Below are 23,726 nucleotides of genomic sequence, written 5' to 3' on the forward strand. Positions count from 1 at the left end.
GTACAAACCTGCCAACAGGTATATAATGGCAAAATAACAAAATAATTAACTATGTACAAACCTTCCAACAGGTATGGCAAAATAAAATATCATCAACATTCTGGTTCTAAGTTCTCCCACAAATAAATCAGCTATCAATGTAGGGGCAATGGTGGAGTAACTGGCTTCTCCAACTCCTACTGCAGCTCGTAAAACAAAGAACCATAACTTATGCTGGAAAAACAAGTGAAACTGCGAGCTACTGCTCACTGATGATACCCCCGCCGCAAGTGGATAATATTAATAGTGTAAAAATATGCAAGTGTTCGGTAAACAGGAAGTTGTCAAGTGATAAATCTGAAAACGCATCACACGGTATAGCTGACTTATATAAATCCTGAAACCAAATTTCAGAAATCCTTGTATTGTAGTTCCTGAGAAAAATGTGACGAAAATTTTCAACTTGGCTATCATGTGTAAAATCATACAAGTGTTCGGTAAACAGGAAGTTGTCGAGTGATGAATCTGAAAACGCATCACACGGTATAGCTGACTTATATAAATCCTGAAACCAAATTTCAGAAATCCTTGTATTGTAGTTCCTGAGAAAAATGTGACGAAAATTTTCAACTTGGCTATCATGTGTAAAATCATACAAGTGTTCGGTAAACAGGAAGTTGTCAAGTGATGAATCTGAAAACGCATCACACGGTATGGCTAACATATATAAATGTTGATACCAAATTACAGAAAGGGTGGATGTGTAGTTCCTGAGAAAAATGTGACGAAAGTTTCATGGGACGGACTGACTGACGGACGGACGGACTGACGGACGGACTGACGGACAGACAGAGGTAAAACAGTATACCCCCCCTTTTTTAAAGCGGGGGTATAAATACAAAAGTATAATTCAAAACATTCAGGTAGTAATCTTGCATGTGGTCACAGTTTGAAAGATGTCAAAACAATGATGTTAAAAAATTAGCTACTAAAAAGTTGCATTATTTTGATAAACATTATATAATGACCTATTGGTTAGAAGAAAGAAAAGATGCCTTTAATTGAATATGTATAGCAAATGCAGAAATTTATAAAGGGACGTAACTCAAGAACAATGCACGTGACGCCACTTAAATTCTAATTTGTATGTTTGGTGGTTATAGTACTATATAAATTTCATATCATTTGGTTAGGACAAAGTAAAGATAGATTTAGAGTGTAGTCTTTCATCAAAAACTTTGTTTTAGTGTGTGTTTAGGGGCATTGTCACTTCTGTTGAGCAAGTTGTTTGAAAAATTTGATGCTATATTGCACGAATTACTGGGCAGATTATATCTTATATTTGACCATCAGCACTGGTGTCATTAGGGAAATGTGATTAAATTCCGTATTGATATATATTTCGTCTAAACATCAGCCCAACAATGTTATATTTATATCTGTAAGTTTGCGTTAGCAAATCCTTTGATCTTCCCTCACCGGGATTCAAACTCAAACTACTGAGATATTGTGGTACCAAATCCCCAAGCACTATTCCCGACACACTAGACCACTTGACCACCTTGACTCTACCATAATAAAGCTTTTGGTGGCTGGGTGTTACCTTTTCCATGTCAGTTTTAATCTAGCATTGTAATACAGTACATGATATATATACATTTGTAAGGCATGAAGATGGAATTGTTACAGATCAGCTGAATTATCTAGTGTAAAGGATCCTACAAATTAATGCAAGATGCAGTCACAGATATAATTATATTATAAGTACGTATATATATATATGCATCTTTTCATGTTCTTACCTCCTGGTCTACAAAGGATCCTGCTAAAGTAACACATGACCAGAAAAATATGCCTCCTGCCATGATGTATTTTCTGGTATATCTGTCACCAAGGTAACCAAAAATAGGAGAGAAAATCATGTAGGTTCCAATAAATACTGTTTGTAGCAAGCCATCACTAGCATTACCTAAGTTGTAGTAAGTCTGTATCTGGTTTAGAACACCTAGAAAAATACAATGGAAAATTGAAACAGGAATGCGTTTGAGACAACAACCTGACGAAAATGCAGAAAACAGCCCAAAATGCCTAAGGCCACTAATGCAGTATTAGTTCTTTAACACATCTATAAATTCTTCACGCAGAGGCGAGGTTTAGCTGCCCCAAAATAAAAATGTATATACTAGTTCAGCAAAAAAGGATGGTACACTAAACTCTAAAACATATAAATGAATAAAACTTTTTTTTAAACTAACACGGTTACAGATGTCTTAGAATGAAATATTTTTAATTTTATTATAAGAATTTCTTGTTAAAACTGCTATGAAAACCCTTTATCCACAAAATTAATGAGCTCTGAACAGAAGTCACATATTTATACCATTTTTACAAAGAAGGTTTTTCATTTAGAATCTATTTTGACAGCTACCCTCACAGCAAATAAAAAAAATCATTATTCAAAAATAAAAAAAAAATAAAAATATTATGTTATCTTCAGTTTGGTTAATTTTTTTCAAAATTTGTCTCCTGAAAAAATAAAGTGCACTTCTAAAGATGCCACAGGTGACACTTTCTTGGTCTATTTATTAAATCATATTTCTTTTTCAGTGTATTATATTATAGATAATGCTAGACTGACATGATACATATTCTTGGTATACATTTGCAAAGAATATTTCAATCAACCTAGGCCTTTTAGATAAAGTTGATAATTGCAGGGACTTGAATGAATTAAGACTTTTAAAGTCCTTAATAAAAAAAGAATTTAAAGAAAAATCTATAAATAAAAACTTATGATAAAAACTGTAAACTTGATTGTGTCATTAGGTAGAGAATTTTTGGTCATAATCTAGAAATAGAAAATAGTGGACAATAAAAAATTCCTAGAAAGGATAGAATGTGTAAACTTTGCCTCTTGTACATTGTAGGTCAATGAAGAACACCTATTCCTTGATTGTAAAATTAACAAAACAACTTTGAGATAATCTATTTGAAAATTATTTACCTTCTCATTATATAATGTCTCTTACCCAAGAACAAAAAGTATAAGAAATGCTTAACCTCTAAAACATGGATCATGACAATAAAAAATATTATCAAATTTTGCTGAAATGAATATTTCTAATACTTATATACTATTCAATAGAAAAATAATGAATTGTCTAAATTTTATTTAGCGTAAGTTCTAAAGACAATCTTAATCATCATGATCATATGTTAAACAATGTTGAATGCAGATTAGTCTATCTACAATAATAAACCATTTTGATTTTAGAAAATTAATTTGAGAAACACCTTGTCAATAGAAAAAGGCAGGCATTGTAAATGTTTGCAGTATATTTGAAAATAATATTCATTTATTCTTCCCTTACAAAAAAATAGACTTTTTAATATAAAAAATAACTTAAATTGATTAAAAATTATTTAAAAGGAATAATATCAAAATTAACAGTCATGAGACAATTATTTTTTTATCAAGCTGTTTGTTCAACTAGTTTTATTATTTCATTTTATTTTTGAATTACTTGTCATAATCACAGTTATTAAATTTGACAAACACATACATGTATATTTTACCTGAGACACATGACCTAGCTGTAAGTATATAATTTTAACACTTCAATGCATTCAAGATTTCTGTTTATCCTCGACTAGTTTTTGATTAATACCTTGTGTATTAAAAAAACAACAGGGGGTATGATGATGGACATATAGGGCCACCATGGTGAACATATTTTTTATGGCCACCATTAATAAGATAAAGTCACAGGTAGTACTGTACTGTTAGCATCAAATAGGTTAAATTATAACATGATTTGTCAAAATATCCTTAACGTGATTTGTCAGAGGTCTCAAATTTAATTAGTTTAAACATATTTATTTACAGTGGATTGGGAAACAAGTTTTGCAACTTATATCAATCCCTTTCCACTTTGTGGGTGCGAGTGCTGCCTTGTACATTTGTAGCAGCATTAGCCTGCTCTTATTTTAAATCTACAAGGGTGTCTTTTAAATGCAAGAGATCTTAAATGATTATCGTTCCTGTCATTTTCGGAAAAAAATTAACGTGATTCATCCAAATCAGTCGATGTTTTTCTCATCTAAAAGAAAGTGTACTATTTATCGTCTTACACCAAACAATGCCAAAATTTACTGTTAACGTCATTTGGCAAGAACTTTTATTGTTAATCCTCATTACGGTACCCCCATTACGACCCTCATGTAGACTGCCCAAGTTGTCCTATTGATTGAAGTTGTCTTCATAGACAGTCCAAGTTGTTTTTATAAAGTAATTAAAATAGCTTTTCAAGTTTCATTATTCAAGACACTGTGATTTACCTGCAACAGTATATCTGTCCATATAATTTAACAAATTAATGGTGAGAAGTATTGCCACTGTGACATAAGCTCGTCCTTTACTTATGTCAGATGTTGTCCCCGACTGGATGATCGGTTCTGGTGTGGTTGTCACGTTACTGGTCCTGTCATCTTCGTTTATTGGGTTGTTCTGGAATATCGGCTCTGTATCTGAAATATCAACAGGCATAGCATCGAGCTGAAATGTATCGTCTATTGGTGTTATTACTAAACTCATTTATCTATTAATGTTTACAAAAGTTTGGTGATTCATTGGTTAGTGACAGTTCAAAAGAAGTCAACTGACTTTTTTCTTTTGAGTGAATGACCAGGAAGTAGGTATATCCTATGTAATAGTAGAACCAAATGACGGAAATAGCATGAACATTTTACGGATCATAATTATCAACGGAATACTAAAATGTTCAAGTTGGTCATTTAGTTGCATGGGAAAAAGAATTTAATATTATTGGAATCTTTGATTTAATACCACAAAAATAAAATGATTATAATTATATCTTTATTTGCAAAACAGACAAAAACCAATTTAGGTTATGGCAAATACAAAACAAACATGATCAAACATAATGAAAACTCGACAATATTATAATAGATATATGATAAAAACAGTTATTGTTCTCCTTTCCTCAGTTCTAATGACTCTTTAATAAAAGAAACAACTGCTTTTACATCATTTGGTGTTGATGGATTTAGTATAATCACGAGTTTATCAGTAAAATTAAGTGTATTAAAATTCACATATTTTTGTATATAATATTTTAGAAAGATTTAATAGTTCACCCCTTTAACCTTTAATTGTGAAAAAATAAAACATTTTCAATTTGTTAGGATTAAATTAAATTATATATATTATATATATATAAAAAAAAACACTGCCAAAGATCATTTGATTATAGATTTAATACCATTTGAAAATAACAAGATTATCAAAATAAAATAAGCAGATTCATACATTAAATTTCATCACTAGTCAAAACTACAGTAAACACATTTTTTTCTTTTCATTACCGATATCAGAGACATATATACACATGTGTTCATATGTCTCTGCCGATATATATGTTATAATATTACGATTGAATGACAAAATGTCGACCTGGGAAGATAACTTCCAATTATATCATAATGAACTGTTACACAAGAAGTCAACTGTTTTACTATAAATTGACGTGAAAGTCGACAGGATAAAGAAACTTTATATAATTAGCATTAGCAGTGCAATATTGAGAATTTTTATATTTATACTTGTTTTAAAAAAACAAAAACAAAAACAAATGACGCCGTCACCGGCAAGGACCCTTGGTTTATTTTTGAAGTTCTGGTGATATGACGTACTTAATTTTCAGTCATACATGTATGTTACGATATTGGAGATCTACAGCTGTTTAAAAAAACACCACAGACACATCGGATTGACCTAGGACCCAAGAAAAGCTAAGTTAACTTATCGTGTGGAAGTGAATGTCACCCTACGCATACATGAAACAATACAATTAGCGATGAAAACTTACTTTGGCATCAATATTTCATGTTATTTGAATTGTAAACAATACATTTGCATGAAGCAATCATTGTTTTTTCATGAAATTTTCTAATGCATATCATTGAAAAAAATACATATATAATATGGTCCAAATACTCATATGGTCCGGCCCGTTTATAACCAAACGAGTATATACTCATATGGTCCGACCATACGCGTACGCCGGTCGGACCATACGCGTATCAGTGGTCGAACCATATGAGTATACGTATATGGTCCAAATACTTATATGGTCCGGAACATATATACTAGTGTATTATAGTCCCAGAATATGATGAGATTATACTGGGACTCGGGAAAATGGTGAATAGGAAGAAGAATAATAACAAAGTTGCATTACAATACTCAGTGAGCCTTGACAAAAGAAAGATCATTGGCCGGGGTCACTGCATGCTTTTCTTTTTTTACTTTAATTTTTCACAAACAAAAAGAGAAAGACTGTCAAGACTAGATTATTATTCCTTTCTAGAAATAAATATTCTGAGTTCCTCTATTATTAAGTCTCACAATACCATTCCTGTCTCAAAATGTGCTTGTTAATTTATATAATGGGGCTAATAGATAGAATGCAATTGTTTTTAATTAGGAACATGCAGGTTAAATAGTCACAAAACAACATGCATGATTTTTTGCATCTAGATGCATTTCGATAAATTTCGTTGAAAATAAATCCACGCAACTTTTAGATGAGAGATCGGTTTGTGCAACGCATTCATTTGCATGTCAGCCTTCCTCGGCAATATTATTACGAAGTGCACGAAGAAAAATATATCCTGAGACGTTGTATCATGCCTTATTTTAAAGAGAAACTCAAGTTTGTTACAACTTCAAAGTTAAAAAAGCGTTTTGGGGTCCACTGCTTTTTTTTTTAAATGTAGAAAAAAAATCTTTGGGAGTGATATCATCAACGATTCATCTCGCTTTATATTTTTATAAAATAGTTTAAAACAAGAATATATAATATAAAAAAAATCACATTTATTTTTCTAGAAATCCTTAATTCAGGCCAGTTTTCACCAATGCTACATGTTTGTCTTGTTTTCTTCCTGTCGTATTTATATGTTTTTCTTTAGTAAACAATCCTATTCGGTTTTGGATTTTAAAGTAATACAATTCTTATTCTCATTCTTGTTGGAGTTAGTCGGAGTATCCGAAGAGAACCATCAACCTTCGATAGGAAACTGACAATCCTAGTCAATTGAGATTGGAGTCGAACGCATGCACCTGTCATATTCGAACTCGCAACCTCAATGTCAACATGCTATTGATACATGCAGTAGTTCGACTTCTCAGTTTAACTTGTTTCTTATAAGGCCACTCAGGCTGCCGCCGCGATCCCCTCTTGGATATTGAAAATGCATGCATTAAGCTTCAGTGCTCTTAGATCTATAGACCTCTCTTAATTTAAATACTGCTGTATAATTATTATATCGTTTTATGACTTTTCAAAAAATATCAAAATTCGACATGGCAAGGCAATCAGACAATTATTCAAAGTAGTATATGGCATCAAAATTTCGAATGGTGATAATTAGTATTATTTGTCTTTCCACTGCAGTTTTAACATATGGGTCGTAATGGTGCAATGTGGAAAATTCTTTCAGTAAAAAGAACGAGGAGAGGGGGCCTCCAACCCGTACAGTTTGGCCAGTTACACCGTGGATTTTTTACAGGTTTAAAATGATAACTTTTAATATGGTGCTGTTTTCTTGCGGCCTTGATACCGTCTACCTCTTTTTGAAAAGAAGATTAGAGTCAATATAAAGGCTATTGAGATTTTGAATTAAACTTTTTGTTAGAACGTTTGTTTTTTATTTCAGTAGTTGAATATTATCAAATTAAAAAAAATATCTCTAGTACTAGTGGGAAGATCCCGCTGAAAGGGAGGTCCGGAGTTTTAACCCCCCTTTTTATGATAAATGTTTAGGAATGGGGATATATGGTTGGAACCCCCTTTTTCATCCTGAGTTGTGAAACCCCCCTTTAGATCCGTCCTGAACATTAGATAAAAAGTTGGTTTATATAAAAATCTACGGTCAGTAACATGTTGATGACATGCATGTTATTTGTGTACTAATACATATCAATATGGTATATCGGGATATCAAACAGAACATATACACTTATGATTTTCATAACTGATAATGAATACCAGTATATATCTTTCCGAGCAATATGTAGGACAGTGATATAAGCAATTTAATATATATTATATTTAACTTGATAGTATTCAATGTGCCTCATCATGGCTAAGGTGGTGATACCCACATCTGTATAAAGAAACAAATAAATGTATTCTGCAAAATATTTTAACTTCAAAAGCACAACTATCCAAAGACACAAATAGTCAATGAGAAGACAACTCTTCACCATGGCAAACAAGGAAAACCAAAGTACGTAGAAGTAAGCAACTGTAGACAACCGTACTGTCTTCAACATTGAAAAAACCCATACTGTATTGTAGCTATAAAAGGCCTAGACATGAAAAGTATGAAACAATTCAAATTAAGAAAACTGACGCCTTTTAATTTATAACAAAACAGTTAAAGGGAAACTTCGAAAAAAAATCAAAAATTGATATTATGTTTATTCTGTATAAAAATGCTCAAATTCATAGATATTAAAGTTTTATTCTGCTAGATAAGAGATCACCATCGATTTTAAATTTAGAGTATTAATTCTCTGCGGTCAGCCATTTTGTCACCTTCTCCGATTTGCAGTCACGATATGTCTAAGGACCAAAACTACAGTAACCCGATGTAGTCGTAATTGCGTGTCGATATCTCGTCAATCGTACGGTTGTTTTATCCAACTAGTTAACTAACTTGATACGGAAAATTTTCTTCTTTTTTTTTAAATAACCATGATCTGTTATTTTTAGACTGATAATATAGGAATTTAATAGTGAAAAAGTCAAAAATTTTAAATCATAAATAAGTCTTCCGTGAAACTTGAATTGTTTTCGGAAATCTAATTAGTTCATAATTCTTTCATGTAATAAACTTTATTCAAATAAATTAGGATCTTCGCTCCACTGATCACCCGCATGGCTCTTGGTATTACTCCCAAAGATATTGTAGGGGGTGTGAGGTGACACGTCCAGGTATTCAAGCGATTTCCTGTCGAGTTTGCAAATTCATGCATCGTTTCACTTCTTAGTGTATTGATAAGTGTACACGGCCGATAACCTATAACTTTCCATTTTGAACTATTAGGTGTATAATATACATCTCTATCTTGCGTGTCCGAAACTCATACGCTTGTTTATGAATAACATTTCTGGTGAAAAGAAAATTATTTATAAAAATATAAATAATACCAAAAAAAAACCAAACAGATTTGATGAAATAAAAATCTATATACGTATTTTTTCCAAGGGTAAATTTGGTAAAATGTAATATATACTCGTTGTCAATGGTGAAGGCCAGAAATATTGATTTAAAAAAATGTACGCACTTGTCGACCATTCATATATACGCCTGGATTATAAGTTACGGACCTATAGCGCAAATTAAATCATATACATGTATACATAGAACATAAGAAAGAAACATACATTTTGCGTAAATTGGGGTAAAAGTTTGGTAAAATGACAAGTCCAAGTATGCCAACAGTATGTAATCATCAAATGACGATAGACTATAGTATACCAAAAGAAGAAGAGATTTAAATACAGGTCGATATATAACTTTATTTGGCTCATCGAAGTTATGGACATTTATATATCAATTAGATTGTTCTCGAAAAAAGGAAGAAATTTGCCATCATCACAATTGTTCCGACATGCATGTAATATATACGCAACTGGAAGTACACTAATACCGAGGGATGTGAATATTTTCCAGGAAAACTATACAATATCAAAGTTTGAAATCAATTTCGGGATTTATTTTCTCTCTTGATATTCAATGACAGCAATTTAAAGAATAAACTGCTTGTCCGTTTTAGTGGTATTCTTGCCAGTTGAAACAGACTTATAATTACATTAAAAAATAGGGAAAGATGACATTTAATTCGTTCATTTTTTTTTAATACATCGTTGGTCAAATAGCTAAAGTATTATATATAGTTACGGTGTGAGACAAAGAGTATTTTAAGAAGGACATTCCCGATTATGTATAAATTTTGTTGATGTTTTTCACACCTGTTCGTAATTTGTTGATTCCATTCCAATTAGATCCTTTAATTTCCTGTCAATTTTTTAAAACATCTTTTTTCAAATATCTGAAGTATTCATGTGTTGTGAGATTTAAAATATTTTGATGAGCAGTTTAATTCCTAAATAGGTAATTAAAGATCACTTTGGATGGACTAAATTATATAATTGCAATTGTTAATGATATGTTTGAAATATTTAAGGATGCCGCTCCTAATTTGAAATAGTACAATTTTTAGTTCATAAACTCGTGTTTAGAAGGCTATTTTTATTTATAAATTCTTCAATTAAAATAATTCAGTATTTTATCGTTACTAAAGTAATCAAAAGTCATAATTCATTAAAAGTGATCTTATGCAAAATATAAAAATATACAACAGCTATCCAGTTATTGTGCGATCTTATTATTCCCGTTAATTAATTTTAATCATTTTTATTTACATTCTTGTGTCTGAAACTTTGTCTGACTCCCGTTTACAATTGATACGAAATGTTGTTCACACCTGAAATGCCAGTGAACCGTGACGCCTAGAATGAGGATCAAAAGATTAGAATTACATAATGCTAATCTTTTAATTACCTTGAGTTAAACTACGCATTCCACATTCTTTAGGTGTCACAAAACAATACACATTTTATTGTTTCCACCGTACAAGCAAGTGAAAATGATTGCTGGAATGAAGCAAAAAGGTCAGAATACAAACATGTATTTTTAATACACTATCGATCATGTCAGTTTCGTATGTTTGTTTAAAGTATTTTTAGAAAAAAAATCATAAAAATGTTCTATTGTATGATTGACCTTTATTATTAAAATTCGTTTTAAAAAATCCACACGATCTTATTTTAAAAGTTGCATGGCTATCACTTATTTTTCGTTGGTTAATAGCTACACCAAAAGTCGTCGATGCGCTTTAAATCGCGTTATTAGATGGTTAACGAACAAGACTTAAATGAGATATTTTCACTCCCGGCATGCATCAAAGACTTAAACTACGTCACATAAGTCAGGAAGTTTCAAAAAATAAAATTAATAATTCCCAATTTTCTTCTTTATTAGATTTCATATCAAAATAAAACTTGGTGAATATGTTTTTCATGGTATTATGAACATAATAAGATGAAAAGTGAAAAATCGCGAATTATCCCTTTAACAAAAACAAATATAGACCAACGACCAACGACAAGCACTGAACCTCGCATTTCATTTCCCCCGTTTCTAAGCCTCATACAAATAAATTTCATATTTCAAGACACTATACGTATATTGTCTAAATGATTCACAACCCAAATTCGAACTTTATCTGCCTGCTGTGGTTCTTAACATAGTTTGTGAGTTTACATGTAATTTTGATAAGACAAACATAAGTTATAGAGCACGAAAATGAAACAAAAAAAATAATTTCCAAGTTATAAAGGGATATATCTATAGAACGGCCGAAATGACTCACTGCCCAATTGAACACTCTGTCTGCTAGCTTTGTTTCTTAACATTTTATAAGATTTTTTACGAGGAAAACTTAAGTTAGAGCGCGAAAACATTTTTTTTTACAATTTTCCAAGTTATAAAGGGACATTAATTGAACAGCAAATGAAACACTATCTGTCCATATTCTAACTTGGTTCTTAACATTGTATTTGAGTTTCATTAAATGTACATGAGCCAAACTAAAGTTAGAGTTCTGAATCGAAACTTAATGATGGGGCGGACGGAAAGATGGACGGACTGAAAGACGTAAAGACGGATGTAAAGATGGTCGTCAAGGGTAACACTTAATGCAAATTTACCAAATCATTCATTTAAATGTCGTCTGGCAGTTTTGACTATATATATATATATTCATGTAGTAGGTATATCTCAAAATTTCTGAATATTTCTGCCTCAGTCAGAGTTTCTCTTTACATTATAAGGAAATAAAGTTGCAACTGATTTTGGTATTTTGGTATGATTGCCAACCAGGCAGACATCCATGCTTAAAAGATCAGCAAAGGATGTGGAACTACAGCTCACCTATTACGGCTTCAACGGTGAGCAAAAAACCATGCCATATATATAGTAAGTTGTAAATTACACGAAAATCGATTCTGACAGACGGCTTACAACGAGAACAACCGTAGTCGTGCTTATGACACACATATATATAAGATACATTTACTCAGAGAATTATGCTGAGTAAAGTTATGTGTGAGAGCACTTTAACCCTTGAGCCTTTTTACCTCAGATAGTAGTATTAAACTAATTGTAAAAATCAGTTTGGCTTTGCAGATTGGTATTTAGTACAGCCCGAAAGAATTGATCCAGAGTACTTATGGTTACTGCAATAATAAGCTTCTTTGACAGAGAAACGAGATTCAGAATACTAGAGCCGCATCATATTTGAAGTCCAAATTTTGTGCAAAATGATTGCTTACTATTTGCAAAAAATTATTAGCTCACATAGGGTAGGACTCAGTTGTATCGTTCGAAGCCACCATTTTAGACGAATAACTTTTCGCATTTATAAGTTCTATCAATATATATTTGTTTTAGACACAGTGAGACAACATTAATAATATGCGTATTAAATTAAAGCTTATCGCGACTTCGTTATGCACCGATTTTTTGTGCATTGAAATGTTCGAAATCGATTAAAATGATTATCTGACATCGATCAACATATCATGAAACCAAAATTTTGCAAGAAGTCTTTTCTTTCAATTATACAATTTGAATGCCTCATTTATGGGCATTGTGTTTTCTGGTCTGTGCGTCCGTTAGTCCGTCTGTCTGTCCGTCCGTTCATTCGTCCGTCTGTCCTGCTTCAAGTTAAAGTTTTTAACGTCGAGATAGTTTTTGATGAAGTTAAAGTCCAATCAATTAGAAACTTTGTACACATGTTCCCTATGATATGATCTTTCTAATTTTAATGCCAAATTAGAGATTTTCCCCCATTTTCACGGTCCAGTGAATATATAAAATAATAGTGGGGATGGGGCATCCGTGTACTGGTGCCGGACACATTCTTGTTCAACATCAATTGTCTTATTTTTTTGTCACTTTTTTTTTTATTTAATGATGAGAGCACAACAGTTTTTCAATATTCCACTGATCATTATCGTAGGATATTTTTTCTCCGGCGAATTCAATTGCCGGTCGACTTTTGAATCAATCGACGAAAAATATACTTCAACTGTTAACAAGTAAGTGTATCTATCATAGATCATTGAAACTGATGAGACATTAGTGTTTTATTGTCGTTCTGATTATTATACAGTAAGTTGTATACAAACCAACAATAGGAAAGACTCGTGACCTGCCAGCACCGGAATAAGGTCCAAAACAACCGAACTTAACATACTCGATCTCGCAGGTCGTGACAACTTAATTAAATCCCAGTCGTGCAGAATATGAATAGTTTGTTCCTTAATTGATATGATTTAATGGGAAACAAGAGAGTAGAATCTTCGTTTTTTTCTCTGCTCCTTGAACAAAAGTAAACGGTGAAAAAAGCATTGTTTTTGTCCCCAAATCATATGTTATTCAGCACTGAGTAAACTGAAAAACACAAAACTAGTACAATGTATTTCGAAAAATATATTGAAATTTAAAAGAAAAAAAAAACTCTGTCGCAGGCCAATAGAATTTGACTATGCTACCATTTCTTTGCATTTAAATTAGTTTTCCCTCTCTTTTCAAGCCAAACACGCACTCACACATAGCCTACATACCTTCGGAAATGTTGTACTGCCATTCTTTTTCACAGTTTAAAAAAGAATTCCTTTTCCCCCTTACTTGACGAATAATTTTAACTTATTTTTACAATTCTGATAATATGACAGTTATTTAAAACATCATTTAGATGCCGGTCATTTCATCTCTATCTATCCTTGCCATTAACCATTTTGAAATTCGCTGAAAAAATACTATATTTTTTGTTCAAAGTGAATATTTCATGTATTTGTCAGTTAGCATGGTTTTAAAAACCGGACGGGATTTCGTGTATATATAAAGCACACAATGAAAATTGCTTGTCCTGTTGTCATTTGCCACACAATCCAACACTTGCAATTTTAAAGTAACATCCAGCCGTTGAGAAAGGTAAAAAGAAAAGAGTACGGTATATGTGTGCGCAGTTGTCAAATTGAATTCAAGGCACCCCTTTTTACGGCTTAAATTGTTCATATATCTTTTAAATTAGAGATGATTAAAGTTTTCATATAATTGTCCCAAAAGTTGTACACCACACTGTAAATTGAAAAATGAAAGTGTTTCCATTTTACAATTTTGATTTCATAAAAACAAAAAACGAAAAACGAATGGACGCAGACTGACATACACGGACCTACTAGACATTAGCTGTTATTGTAAAATCGCATAGAATAGAATAAGAACATATTTAATAAAAATTGAGAATATGCTGTAATTGTACTCAGATTTAAAAAAAAAATCATGAGAAAAAGGGCCGGGTTCCGTTCAAATGCCTCTTGTGATAAAAAAAAATCATTTAGAAATATAATAAATAACCTTCACCAAAGTTGTAGCAAAATATAAATTTTTATTCTCGTCTTTTTCCCTTAACAAAGACAGATCGTAATGTGTACTTTTTAATTTTAAAGTGAAAAATTCAAGTTTTGAACATGACCCCAGTCAGAAACAAAATCCAATGATTTTAATGGGCATATGATTGCATCGCTATCTTGATTAAAATCCAAATAAGGTCAAATTTCCAATACGCATGCGTAAATAATATCAACATAATAAACATGGCGGGTACAGAACCGGAAGGCTAGATGTTGAATGAATTTATTTGTATAACTTTCTAATGATGGCAACACAAAAACCAGGAGAATGGGTGCAGGCACTGATCAGTCGTTTTGATGCTCAGGTAAGACTGTCATGTGTGATCGGTGGATGTGAGTTGATGAATTCGTCGTAGTAAAAGCGCAGCTGTAAGAATTGGCTTCAAAAATTTATGAATGAATGTCACCGACACAATGCCCTGGAGCGTGTGACCGAATTTTATGTTTGTTTACTCACTCGTTACAGATTAAATTGGATAATGTCATTGATAAAATTTAAACAATATACCTGATGTAAATTGACATTTTGTATGCACAAAACATAATTGTTGTTGGAACCTCGATTTTTGTTTTGCAAGAAAATAGGATAGGTTTCTGCGTAGGCGTTTTTCATAATTTATTATCTGTCTGACGACTTATCGCCATAATAAATTCTATATTTTTAGCATCTCTTATATTTGTTTTATAAAACTCAAACATCGAAATCCATGAATTTGTATTGAATTTATTAACAGAAACGTCTCAAATTAGTTGAAAAACTGCAGTGATGTAATCACAGGATAAAACTGATAAATGCAGTCAGCTTCAGAATCTTCAAGTCAGATATAAAATGGGTCCAAATTAAAAGGATGTTTGTCAAGTTAACCTATTAATAACATTGCCAACTCCTGGCTACTATGTTTTGATTTAAATTTGAAACTACAAAATGTTGTTTTCATAGTCCAGTCTTTCAATCATATACATTTGTATATGTTAATGAATCTTTGTCAAAGACAGTATATATACATATGGTCTTACATACATGTATGTGTACCTACATCTCTCTTTTTTGATGTTATTGTCAACTGTCAAATTTTTGTATTGAAATTTGGTGTTTCCTGGGAAGTCCAAATCTTAAGAGTTATGTTTAAATTTGGTGATAACCATATATGCATCCCCCATGCTATTAAGTATCTAAGGACCTTAAAATTATTAACAGGATCACTGTATATTGAAAAAAAATTGAAACATTGACTTCTTACTATACAAATCCTTGACATTTTATTTCTAAAAGATTATCAAGGGTTCTATAATTCAAGCTAGTGGATTGACTAGTACTTGCATATTGTTATTTAAATTGCATGAACAAATGATTTTAATTAACTTCAAAATACAGAAAAATATTCAGTCATTCCTTCTGTTTAACTTGCAACATCATTTCTTTGGAAAATCTCTCCCAACCTTTTTATTTTTTATAAATCAAGGAACAATCTGAATATGAAGGAAATTCCCAAATTTGCATTTGATCTTGAACTGAAAATGGTACATGCAATATATTCAAATTAAAACAATAATCATGCTACTGATGATATTTTTTTAGACTAAAATTTAAGTACATTTATCAAAGATATAAGAAGTCAAGATGTGGTATGAGTGCCAATGAGATAACTCTCATCATGTAGATGTATATGTATTTAATATGTACTCTTTCATAAGTTAACAAGAAAGGAGGCAACATTTGAAATGTTAAGTGTTTTACTGATCATTAATATTAATTTCTGATAAATACGGAAACTTTTTTTCATTTTTTAAAAACTACAGGCACCTCAGCTCAAGTAGATTGAGCTTTTTCTTCCTGCCCATTCAGGAAAGGCACTTATGTCCATTCAAATATAATCATATCTTGTAAAAATATTGAACATATATATAATAAAATGACTGTTTTCAGATTTTTATATAGTCAATTTTTATGATTGTAACACAAAAATTGCAAATGTTCTCTAAAAAAAAATATGCTTGTTCAATAGCACAATTTCTTGACTCATGCCAGACAAGAAATATTTTTACATGTACATGATGTATTGCCACAAATTTACTAAGAACTATTTGAAATTCATAAAAGCGTTAATTCCAGTAAAAATATAGCAATAATATTTATAATCCAAATATTACTGATTTACATTGTGAATCAACAGCTAATTAATGATTTAATCAATGTTTTCCTTGTTTGTACAACTGCAGTACTAGACGTGACACTAGTATGCATAAATTCAGTCCTTTTCAGTGCTGATAAATGCCTGACTTGACACCAAGAGGAGGTTGGATCAGAACTCTAGGTTTGCATGTGTCTTTAGGATCTGGTAATGTTATTACACTGTATACATGTACATGTATTTAGGTAAAATATATTTTCAGTGATGTTTTTCTTTTATTTAGCTGCCTATCAAGACAGGCTTACACACCACACAATCCATACAGAATGTAGAACAGAATAAAGAATGTCTGATCAATGTTAGCAAATACAAGTTCAGAGAGGTCATCAATGGCCTTACAAAGACACTGCAGTCTGTTTCCAGTATGGTAAGTGTTACAATTTCGCTGTATTGAAGACTCAATGGCAGTCTGCACCAAAAACTTTTTCAGCTGCTAGTCCAAAGATCAATATTAAGACATTTTTCTTATTTGTCCAAACAATGTTTTGCAAAAACTCACTAGTCCGAATAAAATTTTACTAGTCTGGGGCATCGGACTAGTGGCTAACCGTGCAGACTGCAATGGTGTCCTTTGGCTGTTTTCTGCTCACTGGTTTGGTTGTTGTCTCTTTCACACATTCCCCATTTCCATTCTCAATTTCATGTACATTACACAAATGGTGAGTCGGTTAAAAATCACTTTTGCTGGTTTTGAGTGTATCCCAGAGGAACAGGGTGATATCTGGTGATATCTAGTGATTTAGAGTAAAAATAACCTAATTTTACATCTGGTCGTAGCAATTCATTGTATGATGAGATATTTCGGAATGGATCAATCACCAAGATTCAGGAAAGAGATTTTTAACAGAGTCCTTTTGTGTTTAATTTTATTTTCAGTATGCCAGGTGAGCAGTATTTTAGGTATTGATTGTGAATGGCTGATGAGTTTCATAAATCAATGAAATTATTTGACAATAAATTTTCAAAAAATAAAATCATTCAGTAATTCTGTTCTTCGTTTTTCTTTCATTATCTGGCATAATCATTCAAGTATTTTCCAAGTAAAACCAGGGAATAAAAATATGATTACCTGAACTTATCATGTCTAGCATGCCTAGTACTTTATCATATGACCAATTTAGCTACATGGTACATGTACATGTGCAGTCATGTCCAGTAGGAAATAAACACTTATCTGAGGCCAATGCTAATTTAAATGGTTTAAGCTCTTAGCACATAAAAAAATCCTGCAACAACTTATTAAGGGGTCTGTAGGAAACCTTTTTCTACCCCTATACAATATGTTAGTTTTTTCATAGGCATTCCTTTATTGCCTGCATAACACCCAGGGCACATCCAACTTCGACTTTGAAGAATTGTCTTCTTTGGTGAATTTATGAAAAAGTTCCAATTTATTCTTGAAGTGAATGTGCATGAAACATTTTCCACTGGATATTATACATTTTACATTGATCAATTACTGAAGATATATCTACTAGTATATGTTGTTTGTATAGAGAGTTATCTCCCTTATTCTGATTATTGAACAAGATAATTAATTTGTACTGGTAGACTTGAAATGTACAATTGATAGGAATTTATTAGCCTTAGTATAAATATGCATTCCATTGCTGTATTGTCAATAAATAATTGTCAATTTTAAGATCTTTTTATGATCCATTATAATAGTATACATGTATCAGTCCGTTAAGGCTATCCAAATAGGCAACTTGAATTAAAGATTGAAATTGGATTCTAATCAGTTATAATTGAATTCTTTATAAGGCTTTCAGAATCCAATTTTGAATGGTTATACACAGTAACATGTAGAATCACATTATGGTTATACATGTAGAATCGCATTATGGTTATACTTGTAGAATCGCTGCAAAGATGTTCTATATGATCAAGCTTGACATGCTAGAAGTTTCTTTTCATTTACAGTGAACTTTAAAGTATTGTATTTCCTTTGGAATGTTTTTGCTTATTGATGATGTCATTCTTGTTCTGTTTATCCATTTTAGCAGTGACGGATCCAGCCATTTTAAAAAGGGGGGGTTCCCAGCCCAGAGTAAAAGGGGGTTTCAACTATATGCTCCCATTCAAATGCATTGATCGTCAAAAAAAAAAGGGGGTTTTAAATAATTCTGCAAATGCAAGTCTTGTGAATGCTTTTGTTAAAGTTGAATGGCTTTAAAAAAATTACAAGTATTGTTAGAATATGTTATGATGAAATAACAAGTTTTAGTGAAAGATGAATACAAATTATTATTGTATAGCAATATAATATTTCCCACAGAACGTAACCAAAAGTTAGCGTGCAATAAATTCTAATATTGCACTAGTGCAATAAATCTTCAAAATTCATGACGTCATCAACGTTTAAATCATAGTTTAAACCAATTTTTACTTTCAAATATTATATTGCTATACAATAAAAGGGTTATTGCATGGATATTGGGGAATATTGTCCCTTGTAGAACATATATTGCACTCGCAAGCTCGTGCAATATAAAATTCTACTAGGGACAATATTCCCCAATATTTGTGCAATAACCCTATATTATTGAAATGATTTTTCTTGTTCAATGCATAAATCTAAAACAAAATATGAGAAACTTTGAACATGCATAAACAAAACAAAAAACTAATGCAAAAAAAACAACAACATGATCTTTCTGTCTTTAAATTAGAAAATTTCACATTAATATTCAGTTTTTGAGCTAATTTGAGGCTTAATTCATCATTCATTCATTGGAAACTATAAAATTAGAAAATTAGAAAAAATCCAGTTGCAAAAGTTTATCTGAATACTCAAATTTGATATACATATATATACATATATATACAAAGCAAATATGTAAGTTACAAAGTTTTGTTTATACTTGATAATAAGACAAATAATCTAAACATAAGATGTGTGAATTTCTATAAATCTTACTTGATTTTCCATTTGTCATAGCCAGTAGTTCTACTGTAGAAATTGTTTTTCCTTTTAGTCCATTTGTAATTCCATTTTTATTATCCATATTTTGAAATTTCACTATTTTTGTCTCAACTACACGTGGTTTCCATTATCATGACCCTTATCAAACATGTCATACGAGGTACGCTTAGGGAGTGTCAGTTTACAAAAACTTTATCTGTTACTGATAAATTGTAATTTAGTCTACTTTTACCTGAATTTACCTAACATGACCTTAATTGATACAGAGTTAATTTATATAGAACTAGTTGTTGATATCTACTGTACTACTAGTTCTGACTGACATACTTTGTGTTTTATCTTGTTGATTTCAATTTAGTTTCTATTTAAAACATTTATAAAAGTAAACAAATAAATGGAGAATTTATGTTTTTTTTTAAATCAAACATGTATCAGCCAGAAACATCAATATAACCCTGAGAGCTCTGATTGACATCTTGTGTGATACTGAAAAAGCCATGTCATATAAAAATTATTTATATTATAAAGTAAAATATTTAAAAAAGTAATTAACTATAAATTTTGTACATGCCACTGGACTACTGCCTGCAAAGCCAAATTTAAAGTTGTTAGTTCATCCTTTCCTCAATAACCTTGGAACTAAGTTGAAAAACTTGTGTCTAATCCATTTGTCTTGTACAATAAAACATGTTTAAACTAAACTCAAGTACCAAAATAAATAGAAAGTATTATTGCTCTATGTGTCTCTGTAAGGTCAATGTATGGATGAAAATTATTTTGTGTAGATTTTTTCTTATTAATTAGCATTATAACATGTATGAGCGGACTGATTAAAATTTTCTTACAGGAATGCTTACAACTCGCCTAAATGAGTCAGTCTATGATGGATAACATTTGATCTGTCTGAAACTCAATAATATAAATCTTATTGGTACTGTCATCCATATTATCACCTAATCAGAACATTTCAATCGTGCTTGCATGTACATGTATGTCTAAGTATACTTTGCATTTGAGAAATCAATGCATACGATTTATGATAGATATTAAAATAAAGATATTTTTTACATAATAACTGGACTTTTACTATTTGGTTGTAATTTTATTATTTCAGAGAATAATTGGACCAGAGGCAGAAAGGAATTACTTTGAATCTCAGTTGATTATCCTAGACACATTAGAGCAAGTACTCAACTCAGTAAGTTTTTGAAATGAAATAATTTAATACTCATTAATATATCATGTTTATAGATGATTTATACAGATAGAAATATTGACCTATGAAAAGAGCCTGTGGATTAATTAAAGAAAATATATATTAGACATTAAGAATACATTAGTCAACAATGAAAAAAATTTGTTATAGTCATTAGAGAATGAGACTCCCCCCACCATATCTTGGCGACACCGTATTTCTCTTTTCTCACTTACACTAGTATACATATTTTCATTAATTGAATTTTTATACAGTTAAGCTGCATTATGGGAGCACCCTAGATTTGTGTTCCACCCAATAAATGCTGAAATACTTGCCATTGTTATTATATAGTTGGCTTCTATGTTATATATAACTAATTGAACACTTTTTTTAATACTTTTTATTCTAGATTACAAAAAATATGACCAGAAAAATCTTAAATGATTGCAAATCATCCAAAAGTTTTGAAGTTATTTACACATAGGAAGTAGTGCTCATTAGAAATCCTTGTGTAGTTTATTATGACCTGTGCTTTTGGCGAAGATGTCAAAGAACAATTGTATGAAATATTTAATCGCCGAAAATCTCTTAAGACAAGTAGTTTAGATTTCCCAAATGGCAAAAGTCGTAGGAATATTGTTTGTCATCAATACGTAGTACAACGTCAGTAGTCTATTATATAATAAGTTCAACTGTTCATGCTATTGACCGCAATTTCATATTAGAAGATGAAATTTGTGTATCTTTTCAATTTGGAGGCAGGGGTGCAAATCAGCGGTGGTCCGAGGTCCGCGACCTTCCACTTTTGCACGCGGAAAATTGACTTGATATCTAGCTACGCCAGAAGGAGTCACCTTCCACTTGAAAGAAAATAAGAAATAACTTTGCAAACCTTTTCACCATAGTCTCCAAATAAACGATCTAAAAACTTATTTTCATCATTATAATTCATGACAGCGATGTTCATTTTGCTAGTTTTATATATAAAAACGCTGACAAATAATGTGTAAATTTGAGTAAAATCGTATCTGATTGACAAAAACGACATTGTAAACACAATAAAATGGCTGCCGCGAAGACAAAATTTTACAATATCGGATTCGATTCCTGAAGCGGATAAGGGTAATTCCGGGGTTTTGGCGATCAACTACAAAAAAATCTAGACAGGTGACAAAATACATCTATGCATGGTAAATGAATATAAACGCTAGAATTGAAAACCAAAAGATATATGTAAAAGAAAGAAACAACAGAAAATATTTTATACCGACACTCAAAATTACTTTTTGACTAATTTAAATGTCAAAATCCAATACAATGTGACAGCTGGTAACAGTATATCTAACAATATACATGTTCATGGTCACAGTTTTAATTTTCTTTATCAGTGATTTTAATTAGAATGATGATAATGCATGTGAGATGCTTTTAAAGTGTAAAAAAATTCCTGTAATTTTATAGGGGTATTTTTTTCAAATTTGAACGGTCAATTAAAGTTGCTGGAAGTTTCTTACTTTATTTTCACATATAATGCAACTATATTATATGAGCCAGTCCATGCGAAAAGGTACAAAAACGAAAAATTTACGAAATTCTGAAAAGTGTGCATAATTATTGGTAGTAGACTTGTGATTTATAAAACACATTTACTTTCCCTCATATCATCAAGCTGTGAGCTACACGCACCTGCGAGTGTTGATACCCCCCCCTCCCCTAGTTTTATCAAGATTTTTAGTGAATTATTTCATATATTTCAATCATTTTCAAAGTACAGTTTAAATGGCTTGATTTGCCAATTGATAACGTTAAACCTGGTAGCAGTGGGGATAAGGCTCTCGCTTACGATGCGGATATCAATGCAATCTATCCGTGCAACGGTTCGAATCCCGTGCAACTAAGGTTGATTTATATAATATTAAATAACTTAACTTAACTTAAATTTCAATTTCTAAAACACAAGATGTCATAGTTTTTGCATTTTCCCTCATCTTTTAATGTTGTCTTTCTTTCTTTAAACCTGTAGAACTGACGGAAATTATTGACTTTTGTCTCTGTAGTGTCATAATTTTTTGTAGTTTCTGGTCGGTATAGTATTAGTCCGGGGAACAAATGATTTTACACTTGCTCAAATACCAAAAATTCAGATATTTCTACGTCTTTTTCGGTTTTAGTTGACAAATTCGGAATAGAATTGACAATCTTATGAATGTTTACATTAATGTAATTTTTTTTCGGGTAAAATCGTTTTTCAAAAATACTATAACAAACTTTGATAACATGTCCTGTAAAGTTTACCAAAAGGACTTTTTGTACCTTTTCGCATGGACTGGCTCATATCATTTTCAAAATCACAAAAAAACAAAAAAATCGAAATTGCCAAAAAGCAATGAAATATCGAAATACTTATAATACTTCATATCTAACGTTATAATTTAATGCAAATATTGACATATAATTATCCCTAGCAACTAAAATTCTCCCCTTAGCAACCGTACACCAATCAACAAAAAGTCCATATTCCAAATATTTTAGCAACGATTTGAAGTTTCAAATGGATTCGGCATCTCTCAAAACATCTAGTTTGCAAAAAACACATCTAAAATATGTTGATTTTTTTAAAAGTTAGGGCGAAATCACTCTTTTACTATACATAGGCTTTGCTTGGTACTTTCGCCGATATCACCTATATGAGCCAGTCCATGCGAAAAGGTACAAAAACGAAAAATTTACGAAATTCTAAAAAGTGTGCATAATTATTGGTAGTAGACTTGTGATTTATAAAACACATTTACTTT

General features: G+C 31.3%; 2 protein-coding genes across 18 annotated transcripts in view; one reads left to right on the plus strand and one right to left on the minus strand.

Moving 5' to 3' along the window:
- The window catches only part of LOC143075938 (protein spinster homolog 1-like), a 32,265-nt gene extending 12,383 nt beyond the window's left edge, over nt 1-19,882 (minus strand). For all 3 annotated transcript variants that reach the window (XM_076251539.1, XM_076251538.1, XM_076251540.1), the window contains exons 1-4: nt 19,728-19,882; nt 4,318-4,506; nt 1,782-1,984; nt 62-213 (exon numbers count right to left, since the gene is read on the minus strand). In XM_076251539.1, coding sequence (XP_076107654.1) covers nt 62-213; nt 1,782-1,984; nt 4,318-4,506; nt 19,728-19,815 — 632 coding nt within the window. In that variant the 5' untranslated portion in view covers nt 19,816-19,882. The remainder of the gene's footprint in view (nt 1-61; nt 214-1,781; nt 1,985-4,317; nt 4,507-19,727) is intronic.
- The window catches only part of LOC143075936 (neurofibromin-like), an 86,174-nt gene continuing 77,231 nt past the window's right edge, over nt 14,784-23,726 (plus strand). For all 15 annotated transcript variants that reach the window (XM_076251519.1, XM_076251518.1, XM_076251523.1 and 12 more), the window contains exons 1-3: nt 14,784-14,920; nt 17,031-17,174; nt 20,848-20,931. In XM_076251519.1, coding sequence (XP_076107634.1) covers nt 14,858-14,920; nt 17,031-17,174; nt 20,848-20,931 — 291 coding nt within the window. In that variant the 5' untranslated portion in view covers nt 14,784-14,857. The remainder of the gene's footprint in view (nt 14,921-17,030; nt 17,175-20,847; nt 20,932-23,726) is intronic.

This window comes from Mytilus galloprovincialis, chromosome 5 (genome assembly GCF_965363235.1).
Source record: "Mytilus galloprovincialis chromosome 5, xbMytGall1.hap1.1, whole genome shotgun sequence".
NCBI classification, from domain to species: Eukaryota; Metazoa; Mollusca; class Bivalvia; order Mytilida; family Mytilidae; genus Mytilus; species Mytilus galloprovincialis.